Source organism: Scomber japonicus, chromosome 12 (genome assembly GCF_027409825.1).
Source record: "Scomber japonicus isolate fScoJap1 chromosome 12, fScoJap1.pri, whole genome shotgun sequence".
Lineage (NCBI taxonomy): Eukaryota > Metazoa > Chordata > Actinopteri > Scombriformes > Scombridae > Scomber > Scomber japonicus.
The window spans coordinates 16,214,738-16,235,399 of record NC_070589.1 but is presented as its reverse complement, the minus strand read 5'-3'; the positions used below and the strand labels follow the sequence as shown (position 1 = coordinate 16,235,399).

Below are 20,662 nucleotides of genomic sequence, written 5' to 3'. Positions count from 1 at the left end.
AGAGAGTTTCTGAGCTCCCATAAATGATCTTAAATAGTAGATAAGCATCTAAAGAACTGCTGGAATTTACTTGAACTGCACTACATATGATGGTGAGAAAGCTGGAGTTGTAGATTTTGATATGGAGGAGGCAGGATAAACAAGTCTCAACAGCCTTCTTAATGGTCCATGAATGTTTTAACTTACAGCCAAAGATTTACTAAAATACTCTAAAAATAATACATTTTCTATTGAAATAACAATACGCAATTCCTGCAAAGGGAGGTTAATCGAATTATTGTTGTCCATCACACAAGGCTCATACATAATTCTCTTTTTAAAAACAGTTACTAATGAATATTGCCTTAGTTTCCTTTATTTCCTTATTATACGGGTTGGTCAGACAGGGACCTCGGATAGAGTAATGGGATTATGTCAGTGTGAATGGATCTGTTCTGGGGTTATTCCACACACTTCAGTAAAATTGCAGTCATGTATGTGTGGGTTATCCCATAGGATGATGGGAGGTGAAAACGGGGCTTCAGCACTCCACCATAGCTAATCCTGTTGTGTATTCCATACCATGGCTTATGAGATCACTGTCTTAAATAATACATGAGTAGTCATATCACGAGTAGAAAACACAGGGATGAGAAGAGAGTAGAGGCTCGATGAGTAATCCTCATCTAATCCATTTATTTTGAATACATGGGCTGCCACGGTTAATAAATATTGACGTGTCTATCATCTTCATGAGTGTGCATGTTGGAGTGCTGCCTTGCCCTGTCACTTTTTGCTTTTTAGTGGTGTGTGTCTTTAAAGAAGGCAAATTAGCACATTTAGTTTTGCTTATTTTAATATGTGCTTTTTGAGCAAGTGTGTTATACATTAGGGAAATTCAATCAGTGTAGTAGGTCATATTTTTTCATTTTCAGGTTTATTTATACCACAGAAGTTGGGAAGCTATCAATTCATTTTTAAATTTCTAAAATAGAATACGGTGTAGTTTGTTATCATGGATGATGTGTCTACTCTTTCTCTCTGTCACATGACAATCAGCCAGATCAGAAAATATACTTCTAGGTCGACAGCATCAACTTTCAGTGCAGACCGGGGTTATTAAAGATTACATGACACAGTGTAAGGGCCTGGCTCAGTGGATAGTGTAAGTATAGACCCTCTGATTAGTTCCCTCTTCATGCTTAATTACTAGTGTGAATTTATGACAAGCTGTGTTGTTACACTGGGCAACAGCAGTCATTTTTAAGTCATTTACAGGACCAAGCTGTCTATGTATCGACTGAAAGTGCTGTAAAGATAAGATATAGGTGAAAGAGTCAAAACTGGAATCTTACCTAAGCGTACTGCGTGAGTAATTTCACACTCTGCAAGGTAACAACTGTTAGACCTAGATAATAAATTAAATAAATAAATAAATTGGCACCTCTATATAATACATTTTTGATTGTCACCTCTCTCACTCTCTCCAGCTCCTTAGTGTAGATAGGAATGCAGTAGTGCCACTTGAAGACTGCAGTGTCCATGGAGCCCTAAAAAGGGAAGGAGTCTCACTCTGATTCCTGGCAGCTCGTGGAGGAGTGAAGTCTAAATTAGGCCTGGTTTCATTGACTTCCATTCCCCTGAGTCCCACCAGCCTGCAGCCCAGAGGAGGGGAGGCCGGCTGGTGCTCAGGGCCTCTGATGCTTCCTCAGAGCTGCACCAGGCACTGCCTGGTTAGTTAACGTGTCAGATGGATAGATAATGTGCCTAGAAAGCTTGATATGGGAGGTTGTATCTCCTGATAATATTCTCAGTAAATGGAAGAGAGACAGGAATCATAGAAAAGTTTGTGATGTTTACAGTTTTTCAATAAATCACCTAGCTATCAACATTAGTAAAAGTATAATTCCTGTAAAGAAACAACACAGTGATTATGTATGCTACTCTGTGGGTTTCTGTCCAAAAACTTCTGTATTGCTTCATGGCAGTGGGTCCTAACCTTTTTGGCTTGTTACCCCTCAGGGCAGTGTCCACTTGTGTCCCCAGACTCCCCACATCACAAGCTATGTCCTCTGAATGATTTTTAGACACGAGAAGGAAAAGGTCATTTTTTTAACAAGCAAAAAATTATTTATTTTTAAATTATTTATTTTCCTCAGATGGGGAAGCACTACTTTATGGTACAAAAAGATACAACTTGATGGTAGAACATTGAAGGAGTGTTTAGCACAAATTAAGCATTTTTCCCCTCAACCCAAAGGTGTTATCTGGCTTCACCTTAACTTTGGGGTACCCCACCAATCTTGAGTAAATGTACCCTAACATAAGGTTGTTAGAACTATACAGTATACATATATGAGTATAGATGTAATTAATTTGGACATTTCTGTCATATAGTACATCGATTGATTCAATTTAATAATATATTTTTTTAAACTAGCAATGCATATACATATAACATCAAGTCACCAAAATGCCAGAAATAAGGTCTCTCAATCTGTCAGATTTGTCATGGAATACCACAATATACTCTTTTCCCTGAAAACTTCTTTATTTCTAGTGTATTGTTATTAGTACCCTCAAGTCTGTAGTGTGAAACCAAAATTACTTTGCAACATGAAATGAGATGCAGAACCTTTGGAATATTTCAAATTTGAAAAACACAATATGAGAGACATTGTCAGCAGCAGTCTGCCTTCCACTCGTCTCTGCTCTTTCTCCTTTGCTGTGCTGTCCATTGTGATTGACCGTGTCTCTTTCTCTGAGCTGGCAGTCGGAGACAGGTGCTGAGTGCTGCTGAGTGTTGCTGTGTGTGTGTGGGCTCCAGGGGCCTGGTTCGACATTCCGGTGATAGTTTGATAGACAGGAAGGAGAGGAGGCCAAATGCTCGCACCAGCCTGACTGAGGCGGTAAGTTAAATCCTGTGACGATGTACCTGCCATGTGGATATTGTGATAACATACTGCAAGTCCCCTTTCTTTTTTAAGTTTCTCAACAGCAACCTTTACAACACCCCACTTCCTGATTTAGAAAGCTGTTTCACTGCTTATCTTGCTGGCTGCAAACTGCTCTAAAGTCACAGGCACTTCCTCTTTTCACACACTCACAAGCTGCAAACATGCAGACATGCCTGTGTGTGAATATATATAATAAACAAAGCACGTACAGTTCTGAAAATGGAGGGAAAGAGGAAGTTATAAAAAGGGGATGCAGAAAGGGGCGGGGAGAATAACAAGGTAACCATATTTGGCATCAGTAGATAATACAAGCAGAAGATGCAAATTAGATAAGGAGTGGTTGTCATGGAGACTTGATGTTGCGCAGTGATGGTTTGCTGTAAACCTGACCACATTTGTGGTATGGCCGTTGCTAAGCAGAAGGTGCTATTATGAGTGAGTGAGAGAACTGAGTGAGAGAAGTAGAGGAAGAGAGAAATCAAGATGTTAGTGTATCCCGCAATGCATTGCGTCAGCATGACCTGTGGTGAAGTGGCTTCGTCTGTTCCAGTGGCACATCAGCACTAGACAGACACACAGGTAAGCTTGCTGTCTGTAAAATCATTATCTGAGTGTTTGTAGGATGCTTAAATAATTTATGGGTAATGTTGTAATTTGTGTTTCTATTTTGTTTCGTTGTTGTATTTTTATATATTTATCAAGACTTCGTGGTTGCGTAATTGGTGGTAGTTTCCTCTTCTTGTAGAACTTATTTTCTGTGATATTTTACATGGAAGGAAAGTTTCTGGCACACATATACTATTTTGCTCTTCATACAATATTGCTCAGCTTTTCTCTGCACTGTAAAGGTTGTATGAATGTTGGATTTGTTTTGTGTATTTAATATTTGGCTGTTCATAGCCGTAAATATGCAGGCTACGTGTAGACTGAAGAATTGCTGGAAGCCCAAGTTAAAGGCCTCGTTGCAAAGGGTGTTTCCATTCGTTTTCGCTTTATCTCCAAGATAAGCTTCAAGCTTGAATGGTGCACACACACACACACACACACACACACACACACACACACACACCACACACACACACACCACACACACACACACACACACACACACACACACACACACACACACACACACACACACACACATACACTGTGGTGTCAGATGGGGACAAGACAGTGTGCTATTTCCTCTCTCTGTATTTCAAACCTGACAGCTTGAATTACACCTGCTTCCCCTCACTGCGTCAAAGTGGAAAGAAGTTAAGAGAAAACCACTAAGTATGCAGCAAAGAGACTGTTAAATTCACACTAGAAGGTGTGCTTGTCAGTATTTACACATCTACAATTTGTCCCACTTTTTTGCACATTTTAGTAATGTGTAGCATATTTATAACGTTGTTGTGTATGTGGGATACTCCTCACTCTATTTCAAAATAACATGCAACGCAACCAGGAACCATTTTCAGTGCAGAAATTATTTAAAAGCAATATTTAGCTTTTCAATTCTGCAGCCCTCAAAATAAATTATAGTTAAATAGCTGACGTTGATTGCAGATCCCTGCTGTGGGTCTTTCTGCATGACTGTGTACTGTTGCAGTTGTTGCTGTGATGGTCTGTAATGGGAGTGTAATGTGTATTTGCGGCCGTAGTGATAGATGAGCTGTCACAGTTTGGCACACAAAAGCTCTGGGACATTTCCTCAGTGGAGTGAGAGTTCACATCAGCCAGCCAGTGTCATTTACAGATGGCTGGGAAATAGCAGAGTGCTTAGATGATAGGGAAGCTTAAGGTGGAAAGTTGCGTTCATCAGGGAGGAGGGAAAGAAAATAAGGGTAGGTGGGGCCAAAGGTGAAAGGTTAGGATTTGATAGTTTGACAGAGTCAGAAGGGTCACTCATATAAGACCATGTTTGCGTAAGGCTCATGTGACTGATATAAATCTGAATTGAATTTTAGGGACTTTCTAGAATATTCTGAGCGCTCTACTTTTTAAAAAATGTGCTTGCTTTATAGAGCACTCAAGCAGTTTATTATATAATGTTCATACATTTGAAGGACTTGAAAAAAAAAGAAATGATGAAAATAAAAAAAGAATGATGAAAAAGGATGCAGCAGAAGCAGCGATATCCTGAATTATGTGCTTCATACGGATTAAGCTCCAAAGACTGCTGGATGCCACAAAATCCCATGAAGCAACTTGATAGTAACATTAAAGTTACTTTCTCAGACTTGACAAAGCTCCCCCCAAAGCCAAAGAAGACATTATAAAACTGAGAAGTACTCACCATGACCAGTTAACTGATCTTGATGTGTAAAGTCAGTGGAATTCCCCTTTAACTACACCACATACACACACCTCTTCCTGTTTTCGGTTTGTTAACTTTAGTGTGTGTGTGTGTGTGTGTGTGTGTGTGTGAACAGTTGCATGTTGATTCCTGTTGCTCTTTGCTCATACTTTAACAACTCTAAGGCTGCATTGATCTCCTCAAGAGAACAACGGTCACATCATCATCTTATCTGCGATACAAGACACGTAGAGCAGGAAGTTAACACATGTGGCTGATTTCACTTCAGATAAAGAAATATGAACTAGAAAAGGAGAAATAGCTCCCTGTTATGCATTTGGTCGAATTGTAAGCAGAATGAAACTTGAAAGTATGACTTATAGAGCCGAATGAACAAACCATCTTGTAATTGTACAGCTCGGCTCTACACTAACTACACTCTAATATGGTCCTGTGGGTTGTCACAAATAGACAAGTGGGTTGTGGTTTTCTGGGGGAGAAATTCAGAGGAATTAAGATGTAGTCGTAAATGCACAAAAGTGATGAAAACACTGACTCAGAGACAGCGTATAGTGAAAGATAGTGAATAGGAAATATGGACTAGCAGGACAGAGGAAAAAAAAAAAGAAAGAAGCACTGGCGTACACTCAGCTGCAGTAGAAAAGGGGAAATTCCACGTCAGTGTCTGAGTTTTGCAGAGGGCCCAGATCTTTGGAGGCATTGCTAATGTGTCTATTAAGCAGGAACAACATCTATCACCATGTTTCTTCATTATGGGTCAAGGAAAACTCCATCTGGAGGTTAGAGTGACCTACTGCTTCCATTGATCAGACGCCAGACTGCTATGCTAATCTGAAAGGCATAATGTATGTGCTTTAGCAGACCTGTTTCCATGCTTGGAAATAGGTCTCCTTCCATCACTAATGAATGATGGTTGGAAAGAGTTCAAGGCATGTACTTTGCTGCTGTGGCTAATAATACCAATATGTGTATCAAAATGTGTTCAACAATGAATAATAGTGCTATATCTTTCTTTTGTCTGAGGTATAAAATATTTTTCTCCCTGTGATTTCACATTCACATTGCGCCTGAATATTGGCTATGTAAAGGGTTAGCACTGCAGCTGGTGTTCTACCACAGATTGTCACTCGGGGTTTAAGGGCCTGTTGTGTAAATTAGAGATGACTTATCACCAGCTTTGTATTAAACAGAGCTGTGCAGCAGTAGAAACTGGTCCAGATAGGGAGGGAAAGGGTGGAACAGAAAGACAGCTGAGGCGTGGCAGTTTTACATATGAGAAAGACATAGGGATTTTTTTGTTTGCAGTATTATAAATATACATGCAAATAAACCAAGGACAGAGAGAGTTCTTATGTCTAGGCTCATTTATCAGCATGCACATTAGATTATGGATTCAGCTTGGTCTATCTCAAACAAGCTGAACTAGTCTATAGGGTGTTGGATTTGCCTCACTATATATGTAAATGAAAAGACATTGAAAAGCTAATTTCCAATATTCCAAAGAGGCAGCTTTGTGAATACACTTTCTCCTTGATCACAATCAAATGGCATGAGTCATAGACAATATATGCAGGATCAGTCACAAAATCTGGTGTCAGCCCACAGTTTAAAATCTGCAAGGATTCCTGCAGATGCCAGGGCTGCTGTCTTCATGGCTACCGGATATTGCAGCATCAAGTTCAAATCAAATTTTTGGAGGCTCCTTTAGCTTCTCTGGCATTCCCATGGATGCAAGGATGATTGTGGCGGCAGAAGCCTTGAGTCACCACAATGCAAGAGAGTTGGCAGCAGTAGTTGCCTCAGTGCTGTCTCTCTTTTAGTCTTTTTACAATATGTTGCTGATCTGCAACCAAACTGCACTAGTCTGCATCTTTTTGAATTCTCCTTTCCCGAGCATTTACAAGCTCTCTGTTATTCTGAATGTATTACTATGGTAGTCCAGTTAGATTTAGTGCATTCCAGTATGTCCTGCTTTTATGTGGGTGTGAGGCTGGGGAGGTGTCTGAGGGGTGCATGCCACAGCAGAAATTTAGTATGAAAGAAAGAGATGGGGATCAGGATAGAAGCCAGACCTAATCTGCCGCAACCTCCCAGTAATTTTGTCCAAAATTCTTCTCTCCGCACCCCTTAATCTTTTCAGACTTTACAGCTGGCTTTTTCTCCCGTCCTTCTTCTTCTTCCTTACCTCTTCTCATCCCTTGTTTCACTAGTGTCTGTCTCATTTTCCTCCCTTCATATTTAATATCCAGCCTTTTATTTCTGATGCCGGCCCACACTCTGCATAGTCTTTCCTTGCTTTTGTGTTTACCCTGTCACTCATTTTCCTTCTTCTTCTCCATCTTTATATTCTTGCTGTGTTTTCCAAATCCTTCCTCCCTCTTTCTTCCCTCTCTCCTTACTCAGCCTGACTGGATAGGCAAGGGCAGTGTTGCTGTAACTGAGCCAGCACTTCCTGGTGTTGTTTTAGGGAGGCGTGGCCAGCCTTCACTGAAGAAGAGAGGGAGGGAGAGGGGACTGCAGGATCTGTATGCTCAGTGCAGTCAGAGTTCCCTCCTCCTCCTCTACAGCTGTTGCTACTGCCGCCCAGCGAGCACCACTTTCCTCAGGCAGCAGACAGACAATCCAGAGGCTGGGGAGTCAGTAGAGACACAGCCCAGCTCGTCTTAGCACAGCTCAGCACAGCCCAGCTCAGCCACTTCAAGAGGCAGGGGAGGGGAGACACTAGCGCACACGGCCAGCGCTGCAACACGCGCACACACACAATCACACAGACAAACACTCCTCCTCTCTCTCTCCCTCTCTCTCCCTCTCTCTCTCTCTCTCTCTCTCTCTCTCTCTCTCTCTCTCTCTCTCTCTCTCTCTCTCTCTCACTCTGGTCGGCTTGGCTCCGCACAGCTCCTCTACTCATTCACTGCTGATTCACTCGCTCACTCGCTTGCCTCTCTTCTGCCAGTCGCTCTGCCTTGCTGCGCTCTGCCTGCCTGCCTGAGAATGGTCCAGCCGGTGCCTGGGGGTCTGCTGTCGCAGCCTGTCTGAACGCATAAACACACAGAGTCAATCGACACGCGGAAGCACACACACACAAACTGGAGAGCAATGTGAGAGGTAAGAGCTTGGTTCATAACCCTCCTCCCTGTCTCATTGGTGTATCTAGATCTTTCCTCCTGTGTGTGCTGCAGTCTTTACTTTCCAAAGTAAGTGCCTGTGCATTGGAGCATAGGTAGAGATATGGGGATTGTTTGCCTTAGTGTCTGCCGTGTGTGTGTGTTCAGTATGTGGGCCACAGGGTTAACATCTATTTGTTACGGCTTGTTTTATAGATATAGGCACACACACACACTCACCCACTAAGACACATTCTTGGCTCAAAGCAGACAGACACACAATAGCGACTTTGAGGGTAGCGCTAGTTAGCAAGAAAATGTTCTTGTGTGTGTATGTGTGTGTGTGTGTGTGTGTGTGCCTGTGCGTGTGCGTGTGTGTGTGTGTGTGTGTGGAGGGCCGTGGTTGTTCCAGGAAGCAGTGGAGGATCAATAGATCGCCCACTCAGCTTTCATTCCCTCCGTCTGACTCAACATTGGACGTGTTTGGAGATATCCTGCAGGGTTCGGTTAACAAGTAGAATGTTAAAATGTGATTCTCTTGTACCTCTTCCCTGTCTTGCTGCGTCAGCCTAAGGGAGGAAGCATGGTTTTGCATGTGTGTGTGCACTGTATGTGTGTTTCCACTTGTGTGTGCTGTGCAAGGCAAACTCCCGCCCCGCTGCATGTAAATTATGTGTGACATGTGAAGCTGCTGCTACCTTATATGGTGAGCGCTGTATTTCAGTACAGTAGAATCTTGCCAAGCATTCCCGGGTCGCGGGAGGAGAGAGTGTGTGAGAGGGTGACTCTGTCTGTGGGAGTGTGTGCGTTAGTTTGTGTGTGTGACTAAGTGAGTGTTTGCATGCGTCTGACAGAGGGGGAGTTTCTGAGAGAGAGGAAAGAAAGTTGAAGAGAAGCAAAGAAAGGCAAGAACGAGAGAGACAGGGAGAGAGAGACCCAGCAAATAGAGGGATTTTACTTGTCGATGTTTGAACTGAAGTGAAAGTAAGTAGTTCTGAACTTTATTAAGTCTTTGGGACATTTCGTGAGATTGTCCGCAATGGTTTTCTTTCTTTAAGTTTGTCTGTGTGGGTCATGCTAAGGTGAACAGACTGTTTTCTTCTGCATGGTAATATGTGGCAGTTTGTCAGAGTCAAATTTCATAATTTCCCATTTGCAAAATACAGAATGGTAGCAGGAAGCTAGAAGATCTTCAGAGTTTTAAACTCTAGCGATCCTTCCCTTTTCTCCACTTTTTGTCTCTCTTCACCACCTCTGCCCTCCTCCCCCTCATCTCCCTGGGTTTCCTCTTGGTGGTGTGTCCGTGGTTGGGGCAATGATGAGGAATGTTGTTGTTTTGACTCAGAGTGGCTCAGACAGTAGCGCGCACACACACAGAGATATATACTGTACCCAATAACAAGAATGTACACATATGCAAGCATGCGCAACACTGACAGATGTGTGGAAGATTACATTGTTGAGACCATGGAGCTCTGCCACAGGTGGACTTCTGATTTTTGTCCAACAGAAGGCTGAGGAACGTGCTGTTGTTATTAAGGGGAATGCTGTGGATAATAATATCAACAATAACATTGCTCTCACTGTGTATGAATGTATATGCGTGTGAATTTAGGTGCAAATTGCTCACCATTCTTGTGCGTAGCTTATGATCTAGGATCTGCCCTACAGACAGGATTATGTGCATGGCTGCATCTGTGCTGACAGGTTAAGCCTTTATTACATGAAGGCTTCTCTGTATGTTCCTACTGTGTTATGACCACATTTCAACCCCTCTGAGCAACAGTTTGACACAGCTTCAGCTGAGTAAGACAACTTCCACTTAACAAAATTCCAAGCTAAGCTAAAATAAATTGATGGAGACAAGACTCCATATTATACCAGTAATTTAATGATTCATTAACCATCCCTAATATTTATTAATTTCTGTTCTACTCAAGTAACTAATGATTAGTCTTCTGTCTATCAGAATTTGAAGAATAGCATAAACTAAACCAGTGTTCACTGGTATGTGAGCCATTGAACAGAGCTAATAAGCAGGGTGAGCAGCATGTCGAAGCTGCTGGTTGTAGAGTCAGTAATAAGTGTCTGCTTATTTCTTTGCTGTTGTGTCCAGAGGTACACATGTCAACACAAGCCTGTCCTTGTTTTCCTACACTCCAGTTGCATTAGCTCTGGCTTGCAACTCTGACATCTTAAGCATCTTTGTTTCTGAAGGAGAGAGATACAGCTACATGATTTAATAACACACTCCTGCCCCAATGGTCTCATTCTCACATTCTCCTTCCTGCTACCTCACTACCTCACTACCTTGCTTTTCGTTTTGTTTTTTCAACATTGTGACCGCACTAGGTCTGTTTGCCTCTGGTATATGAGAGCAGGCCTCAACACAAGAAAGTGGATGCAGATATGATCCAGATCTACTTGGTAGCAACACCACACTCAACACACTTCACCAGTTAAATGCATTAGCTTTACCGTCCTATGTAAAGACTGAAAAAATAAAAGTTACACAGATAACAGGAAATATATTTGGCCACTTGTAAAATATGTTTGCGTGTTATATATTGTGATAAAGAAGCTGCATGTGCTTTGTGGTTACTGCATACATGACTACACAGTGTGGTGTGTGCTCAGGAAAGAAAAATATTTTCTTTCATTTTCAAATGTACAATGTGATAAATGCTGTGTTCTCTTAAAATAAACACATTTTAAGAAATCACTGAAAGTTATTAGCTGTGCTTGGAAAAAAGAAAAAAATGACTGCAACAATATTAAAAATGAAAATGTCACTTTTTCATAGACCTACTTTATATGTTCTTCATATGGAATGTCTTCTTTTTCATTTGTCCTATAAATGCTAATATTCATATGGAAAGGAAATGCCAACAAGTCATAGAACCATGAACCACCACAGCAGCTTCAAAGCTTCATGGTAGCTCCATAATATTTATATTTACATCTTCACTGAACTCTGCTGGAAGGATGAAAAAAATTCCAGAAAAAAAATGATTCCCTCAATTACATAATGATGGTGGAATGTGCTCCTCCTTCAGTCCTAAATCTCTCATAGGTGTTCAACTGAGTTGAGTTCAGGAGACTGCAAAGGTCACAGCTTATGATTCACATAATTCTCATCAAACAACTCAGTGATCCTCCCTGGCCTGTATGGAAGCATCAGCATTCGTTACGCTTACTCACTCACTTATGAGGTTATTCCTTAAATTTGTCACCTGTCTGTCTTTCTGAAATCAGCCTGCGAGCTGAGTAGCCTGACAATGTGCATCATCGCATCGACACAGACAACATAAATGCGAGCCAATGAGCCACTCATTAAACCATAAGGACTCCCATTATCCCAACTGTCCGTTGACATCACCACATCCTTAATACAGACACATGCACACACAAAAACGCAGTGTCGCACACAGTCAGATATTCACCACAGCTTAAGAATACTCACTGTCAGGACACATAGAGGTTTGTGAGTTTGTATAGGTTTGTGTTTGTTTCTTTCAGTGAGCATCCATGTGTGCTGAACAAGAGATTTCATTGTCTCCAGAGGTTTGCTCCCAGAGGAATCAATGGGCATTGTTTGTTGTGCGTTTCTGACCTAAGACTCACTTTCAGTGGCACATTATTTAATCCCATGACAAACTAGTCCGTTAAACTAATAGCTGAGTGGAGATGGCGACTTGGTGATGATGATGATGATAAGGTGGTGAGGATAGTTACAGATACAAAGATACAGAGATTTTATTTCAGCATCATCCTGTGGAGCGTGGCAGTTCATGTGAGCAGCATTTCATCAATAACCCCTATTCATAACAAACCAAACTCATAAGTATATATAAATAGTTTTCATTGTTTCTTCTTATTCTATTATTTTCACAGACGAAAATAGAGACAGACAGAATATACATAGACAAGCTGAAGCAACTGTCCGATGCAAGTATAACAGCGAAATTAGAGTAAAAAATGAAAGGGTAAAGGTAAACCAATAACAATAAATACAATACAGCACAGGATAAAAAAGAAGATGAGCAAAGTAAAACATGGTAAACGATACAATAAAATACACATAAAACTAATACATGAGCACAGGTTTGTTACTGAATTAACCAGGATTTGGTGAGGTAGTGAGTTCCAGATTTTTGCTCCTCTCACAGAGAAAGCTGTCTGAGCAGAAGATGTTTTGCAAAATGACACTTTAAAGTTTCCACTTGAAGGTGTTCTGGTGGATCTGCTGCAGCTCTGTATGTATGTATATATATATATATATATATATAGGAGAGCTATAGTGGAAAAAGTAGCAGGTCTCCATCTTGTTCTCTGTATGCGTGTGTCAGTGTGAAAATGATCAAAAGATGGAGAGGAGAACATGCTCACGTGTTCGTATATGCACTAGTGTGTATGTGTGTATGTAAAGGTCAGTGAGGGCACTATTGACATGCTATATTTTGAGCGCATGGAGCAGCAGCGAAGCCTACGGTGTTGCATTTCCTACAGCGTCCTCCACTGTGATGACCTGTCTCAGCACACTGTCACCCTCCACCTCTGTCAATATGCTGAAACCACTCCTTTTACTGAACAGCAGCAAAGCAAAAAGAAACAAACGCCTCTTTCTCTGCAGTCAAAAGCTAAAAATTCAAGCTCTGGCTAGAAGCTACGGTGTGTTACTTAGATTGCCCTAGCAGATGTCGCAACATAACAAGTAAGATATGTGCATTCGCTTCAGCTTCATCTCAATTCATGCTGCATCAGCTTCAGTGTTTCATTTCTTATGCAGCAATTGCGCAAAAGCAGAGTGTCCCTACTCATGATCTGTAGTGTCAAGCTATGCTAAGAAAGACTAATAATGTGCTATTCGTGTACATTTTTCATGAAGTGAACCATTTTTATAAACTGTGAACCGCACCCTTTCTATCTGTCTCATTGTTGTGCTGGTGGTTAGTCACAAGGGCACCTTCAAGATCAGCCCAGATTACCAACTAGCACAATGCTTTGATTGCTCCTAACTTTTCTGTTGGTTGAGACATGCCTCCATTAAAAAAAAATGCTTCGAGTGTTCAAGAATACCTTATGACGTCTGAGCACCATCAATCATAGTCTACCGCGCAAATCACTGGCAGGTTTTATGCATAGTTTGCACTTTAGCTGGAAGTGGAGGGCAGATTTCAACAGCGTCTTTGACTCATTGACAGCAGATTTGTTTTGTGAGTCACAAGCAAGGGAAAGTAAAAGAGGAGCAAGCTTGGTTTTCATGTCAGAAATCGTTTGTGCTGTTGAGGCATATGCTGGTGTCACATGACTATGAGCTGATGGTGATGTGCTGATATTATTGACACACTTCCTCTTCTCCCAGCCATGTTGTGTTTCGACCATGTGTCCTAATGGGTGGTAGGTAGAACGCGAACGCTCTCTCTCTCTCTCGCCATCTTCCCTTCCTCCAGTGTGGTTGACCTTGCACCAGCTTGCAAGACCTTGGAGTCTGAGGGAGTGCTGCGGAGGATGCTGAAAGAGAGCGCTGGCTAGACAGTCGCAATGAGGGGACAAAGGTAGAGGGATGGATGAAGTTGGCGAGGTATAGGAAGACCAAAGGAGTCCGCTGCTTAAAACCAGTATGAATTTTGTAGTTCGAGTTGTGGAGTAGATCATAGTCACCTATTGGAAATGGATACCTTGGTGACTCACAGCAGCAACAGTTAAAGTGGAATTAGATAGGGGGAGTGCCATACTGACAAGAAAGACCATCCAGATGAAGAAATCAATAAGGGAAGGATGTCCATGTCCAGACATGATGGATCATAATGAGCTCTCATTATCACTCTGGCACTGTCTTACACCATACTGCATCTTCACCCTCTCTCAGATATGTGCTTGTCTGTTTTTAATAGAAACCATAGAAACAGATTAGGCAGTTTGACACAGAGGGCGTCAGCTTTTCATGCATCAAGTCATCACATTCATTTGATTGAAGACTGCCCCCGGTGCCTTCAGTTTAAAAAAAAAATTATAATAGATGTCTTTATTGCTTCTCATTAGCCAGTGTCCAGATGTGGCTTAAGATCTGTCTGTCCATTTGCTCAGCTAAACTTAACTTATTTGGGTAGTAAAAGTGTGTACCATCAGCCCCTATCAGACATCAGCATGTAACATCAACATTAAAAGATACTGGTCCATGGGCATATCGGGTTGCACAGAAAATTTAGACTTGGCTGAGTTGACATTTTCACAGTGATGAAAATGAAATGGTGAATGATCAAGTTCATGGGAATAGAAACATGCCCGTAGTCATGTAAACAAAAAATGGCACGGCACATGTTAGACCACCAGTTGCATTCCAAAACAAGACATTCAATCAAGTCATTCTTAGTCAGAAATATTTCTTGGCCCAAAAAGGCAATAAAACTGGCAAAGAAACATTACTATGTCTCACTAAATTTTTTTTTAAAAATAGCAGCATTTAATAAAATGTTATTATCTGTCATTTCAAAATATTGAGTCTGGTACAAAGGAGAGGGAAATCTTTTTCCGTTTGTGTTTTATTGAAGCCTTCAGTTAATTTTAGCTCCCTTCTAAATAATCTTTCATGCTATTGAAGGTAATTTGCCATGTGCGCCAAGTTATGTGTATGATGTGGGCAGGGCAGTTGTCGTGTTCTTGTTATGATTATGCTTGCAATCCAAAGGTCATTTGTATCAGTAATGCCACTTTTGCTAGCGTAGGGGTCATCCAAGGTGAAACAAAGCAGTTCCTCCTTCACTCTCTCTTTCTCTCTAAACATTTATCCATGTTGCTGGGTCATGATGACCTGGGCTGCACTGCTGCAGGGCTCTGATATAGCGTGTTGCAGTGTTGCAGTGCCGTAAAGTTAGCAGCAGTTTGTAGCATTGCTGAAAGCGCACATGCTGTTCTGGGAAAAAGCGATTTCTCTTCACAGGGTGTGGTGAGTTACCCTGCGTGTGCGATAAGAGCAGAATGGGCCCCCAGGAGCCCAGTCATTCACATTCCCTGAGCAAACTCTGTACAATGGAGTCACCAAAAATAGAAACCACTGGTAACATTACCACACTCTGAACAAAACAGAAATCCCCCCATAATCCATGATTTCTTTTGCATGTGATAAAAAAGGTAAATTTATAAAAGTTTATAAAAGTGAAAAAATAAACACATCGCAGCAGATAAGTTCAAACCACTGTGATATCATCAGTGTTGCTGTAATGATGGTGGTATTTCTTTTTAGGATGTTTAAGTTCACTGAAAAATGTTATTTTACGATCTTTAACGAAAAGGTTTATTTATAGAAAAATGTATCATCTATGCCCTGGTGATCTCGTGAGATTGGTTGTCAAAGGAAAACATAAAGTGAGCAGAATGATTAGTTCAGCCTGTGTCTTTCTCTTTTTCTCTTTGCCTAGCAGCAGGCAGGTCAGCCTCCTCGTTGCTCCTCCCCCTGCTCTCACCTGGCGCTCAGCCCAGAATGTTGCTGCAACTCAGCTCACTCTCATTGGTCCCTACTCTCACACCGCTTCGCAAGAAGGGAAATGACTAACCTCTTCTCCCTCATGCCCTGCCTTGACTTCCCCCTTGCTTTCATTCTCTTCCTTTCTTTCACCTTTTAACACATATGCAATGGCCGACTTTGCTGTACCCGACTGTAAGTGATATAGGATTTGATCTGATTTTACGGCGTTGAAGTGTTGCAAAGTTGTGAATGGCTGCTTTGTGCACTTCTGTGTGTGTGTGTGTGTGTGTGTGTGTGTGTGTGTGTGTGTGTGTGAGAAAGAGAGAGTGTGTATTTCTGTATGGCGCGGTCATGATGAGCGTGTGTGCACACCATGTGTGTTTAGAGCACAGGGCGGGTGAAAGTTTTATTTGCTTTTGCTGACAAACCCTGCATTACTGACATTTTTATATATTCTTTATTCCCACAGCTGCATAGTTCAGCAGTGGCATTTTAAAAAATGTTGCAGGTCAGAACGCCCTGTGAAAGATAAACGAGAGAGAAAATAAACCTGAAAGTTTTCTTTGGATGTGTATCATCAAACTAATCTCTCTTCTCTGTGTCTTTTCCTCCTTTCTATCTCTCTCTCTCTCTCTCCCCAGGGGAAGTGCCTTCACTGATGTCTGCTGCAGCTTTGACCTGCTTCTACAGCTGAAGCTCCACCCTCCCCCCTGCCTCGCTCGCTTGCTGCCACAGTAACACAAGTACAAGGACAGCAACCACACCCTCCTCACAGCCTACGCTCTGACCCGCTCGTCCATCCACTACCATCACCATCCACTCCTCGCAGCCGGGCTCCAGCCTCAGCTCTCCTCACCAGACGGCCCAGCTGCCAACTGCTCTCCACCAGCTGACCAGCCTTACCACAGCAGCCCAAGACACCACAAGGCTCACGCAGCATCTCACACACCTTGCCTTTAACCTTCACCGTCAACCCTCTAAGCCTCCACTCAGTCCTCAGTGTCCTTAACCTTCCTGTAGCAGGCTACACCCAGACTATCACCTTTGTTGCCTGCTTCACTGCACCTAACCAGAGGTGTTTGCCACCTTCGCTTGTGAATGTTGTAGACGGATCAGCAAGCAATAAACAGTGAGAGAGAAAAGTCAAGCCAAGAGTGGCAACTTAATTGTTAGGCCAATTTGTCTCCTGGATATAATCACTTCATCAGTGGTTAATTGATCAGGAAAATGACTCAGTAAAATTCACAGCAAAACGTCGTCCTGCAACATTTCGCATTGGACAAGGAGCCGTCACAATCAATAGGAACTCCTTTTTAAATGTTTCATTTCAACTTCACACACAGACAGTAACATAAAAAAAATATAAAAAACCCTCAAAAGTTGTGGATTAAAACACTAGAGGTACTTTATTCACACTTGAACAGATCTCAGCTCGGAATACTCTTTGCCAGCGTGTCGCCATGGCGATGAACATAGCACATATCCGTGACACAAAGTGGCTGACACTGGAGGTATGTAGGGAGTACCAGAGGGGCACGTGCTCACGCTCCGACCAGGAGTGCAAGTTCGCTCATCCGGCCAAAAGCTGTCAGGTGGACAACGGACGGGTCATCGCTTGCTTCGACTCACTCAAGGTAAAAAAGGAGAAGTGGTGAACAGGAAGTCTGGAGGTCAGAGTTCAGACAGGCAGACAAGCAAGAGCTAGACCACTGATTTAGAGACTACATGAATATACAAAGTAACAACTGAAAAAAATAGCAATAGTTTACAGTCTACATCAATCTAGATCGCACCATCTGGCCACGGCATGTGCTCTTGTTTGTCCCACCCATTTCTGGTCGGGTGACTACAACATGTGATCAGGGGCACAGAGAGGTGGGGGGAGTTTCAGCTCTTTAGTTTCAGGAAGCAGAAGTCAGGCGTTTGCAACACTGCACTGTGGAATTTTCTAGGACAGGCTGAAATGTTTTGTCCAGTGTTTACTGCATTTATTTCAACAGGAGCCATTTAGTAGTCAGTCACATTTCCGACTGATTACACTGTATACCAAAACAGTTGCATGAATTTACTACATCAGCACAGTCCCTCTGGAAGTGATAAACACCGCTGCAAGCCAAGTTTTGAGTAGGACAACACAGATGAATAGAATGTCACATGTATAAACTCATATTGATGCCCTCACCACAACACCTCTCAACAGTTGGAGAGGAGGGAGGGGATAGCGTCATCTTGTAGCTCTCACTCAGTCAAACCACTTCCTGTGCTGAGGCCTAGGGGCAGTCAGAGGGGGTTTGTTTGCGCGTCTCTATGAGTGTGTATGTTAGTGTGAGGTGTCGGGTGCAGATTTAGGGCACTATATGCAGTAATTTTCCATTTTTAGGCAGCAACAGGAAAGCAAACACCTTTTTCTTTTTTCTCCCTCATACTCCGTGTTTCACAATCTCTCTTTTTATCACCGCACAAAATCTCTGGAGATGGGCGGACCTCAACCCTAAGTTTCCAGCACTGACACATGCACAGACACACACACACACACAAATACACAGGTTTGGCTGTGTGCGTGTTTTCACTTCTGTTTGTATTCTGCCCCGGCAGACATTGGTGACTCGTGGTCATTGGCAGTGTTTGAACAGGGCAGGGTTAAGATGAGGACAGTGTGTGTGAGTCAACTCTGAGAACAGTATTGATAGCCAGATGTGGACAGAGGAACATTGTCAGGCTCAAGCTGAACTCTTCCCAAGTTTCTTCACAATGTGCTAACGCCTGTGGATGTTTATGTGTGTGTCAAAATAATAGGCTAAATTAGAGGATGTATCTGATGTGTCTTCTTTTTTTAGTATTATAAAGAATTGTACAGATCAAGTGGCTGGTGCAGTTTTGTCTTGCCTTACACACCATAGTTGTGTATGCAAAAAGTTTCAAAACTTTTCAAAAACTATGGGCCTTCTATGGGACTTCTTATTCCTTGTTTACAAGTTTAAAAATGTGTTCCTGGTGGCTTTTGATTGTTGCTGACCTCACATTAGCAAAGTTTCCATGTTCTGTACACATTTTGGCCAAAACTAAAAAAACATAAAGATACAATGTAAGTGATAAATCATAAATGTTCTGACTGTCTGGATATTATGGCTCCCTCATTTCAAGACAGTGACCACATGTAGAGACATGTAGACATAACTGACAAAGCAGTGGAGCTTCTATCTAAAGGCGAAATACATATTCAATATGTGAACCTGTGTTTAAATTGTCATTCACACTGAGATAAAGGTCAGCTACTGGAAAGGAGTAGCTGGCAGATACATGGAGGCTTTTTGAAGGAACCAAGGGGCCTATTTTAGTAGTTTGGACTCATTTTCCTTTAGGACTTGTGTATTAATGGAGATGGGTGACTTTTTTTAACCGTTCGCCCCATTTTTTCCACTGGTAATGAAAAACAGAGCAGGTCTCTAAAAGCCACAGTGGAAACAGCAGGAGAGAGAAAGAGAGAAAAAAAAGAGGATGGAGGGAATCAGAAGCAAAGGCTGCTGATGCGTTAGTGGCATGTATACAGTGGCAGATAAGACCTAAACCACAGACATACAAGCTCAGACGCATTCACCACAAGGTTTTCCCGTCATGCCGACCCACAAACACACACACACACTGAAATGTCATTTGTCCTTCTTCACTTTCACGCAGGTTGACTGTTAGAAATAGGACAATTTCTCAATTTAGTTGCGTCACATTGCTTCCCTGCACTCAGTCTTGCACCCACTTCCTACACCCATGCACACTCATGCACCCTCTTGGACACATGTGCACACACTTTTCTGCCCTTGAGACAGGATCGACCTTCTGCTTGAGAAGTGTATAATCAGAACAGGTCTCACATGATCACCAGTGCATAGCTGAGTAGGTCACACCCAAACCCAGTCATTTCCCCAACAGCTTCTCTCTCTCTCTCTCTCTCTCTCTCTCTCTCTCTCTCTCTCTCTCTCTCTCTCTCTCTCTCTCTCTCTCTCTCTCTCTCTCTCTCTCTCTCTTTGGCCTCCTTTTTACATGGTGCACACACACACATGAAAGACACAGTTTCACACACAAAAACCTGTGTCCTGCACTAAACCACACTTAAAGAGTCCCTGATGAGGGAATTAGAGCAGGGAATATATTTGTACCAGAAATAGCAAAAACAGGGAAATTGCAATTATTCATGGGAATATGTTCATGCCGGTGATCAGATGTGAATATACCCTCAAGCAAGACAATCAATCAGAAGCAAGTTTTCATCCAGGCCACACGATTAAAACTGAGTTGTGTTGTGTTGTGTTGTGTGTGTTTATGTGTGTGTGTGTGTGTGTGTGTGCACCCACTGGCTTTACACTTAACCTTAACCCTAGAGTGTGGCCTATTATGTTGCTTGTGTATCTGGTTGGTGCAGCGCAGACAGCACAGCTATGTCAAAGTGAGGTAAATATTTGTAGAAGGATAATGGCTGCCTGGACTCCCTGATTTAAAGTCAGCTTTGTAACTTTGTCTATTAATGATTAACTACTGAGCAGGACGGTTAGGTAAGATACGATGGTTCTAAATCTTTATAAACAGCTCATATTTGTAGCTAAGTATTTGTATACAGGCAAACAGATAAGCGATGACACAGGTGGAAAATGATGCTGTACTTTATCTGATAAAAATACAGAAATGAGAGTATGAAACATGCATGATATGTGGTGGAGGTAACCTACTTTAACCCTCAGTAGTTGTGTTTTGTGTTTTCTACTTGCTCCACTAAAGCATTCCTAATCAGATTGGGGTACAATAGTCAGCTCAGGTTGCAGAAGCAAGTGAGCTAATGCCTGCCTTACTAGTTTAT

At 42.1% G+C, this 20,662-nt stretch overlaps 1 protein-coding gene across 14 annotated transcripts in view; it reads left to right on the top strand.

Moving 5' to 3' along the window:
* The first annotated feature begins 3,366 nt into the window (after positions 1–3,366).
* Positions 3,367–20,662, top strand: part of mbnl1 (muscleblind-like splicing regulator 1) — a 42,319-nt gene continuing 25,023 nt past the window's right edge. For 3 of the 14 annotated variants that reach the window (XM_053330584.1, XM_053330588.1, XM_053330585.1), the window contains exons 1-2: positions 7,999–8,346; positions 16,455–17,447. In XM_053330584.1, the coding sequence (XP_053186559.1) occupies positions 17,274–17,447 (174 nt within the window). In that variant the 5' untranslated portion in view covers positions 7,999–8,346; positions 16,455–17,273. Of the gene's footprint in view, positions 3,516–7,841; positions 8,347–8,813; positions 8,847–9,002; positions 9,330–15,900; positions 16,006–16,454; positions 17,448–20,662 lie in introns of those variants that run through there. The other 11 variants (XM_053330586.1, XM_053330582.1, XM_053330590.1 and 8 more) reach the window with 9 other exon arrangements.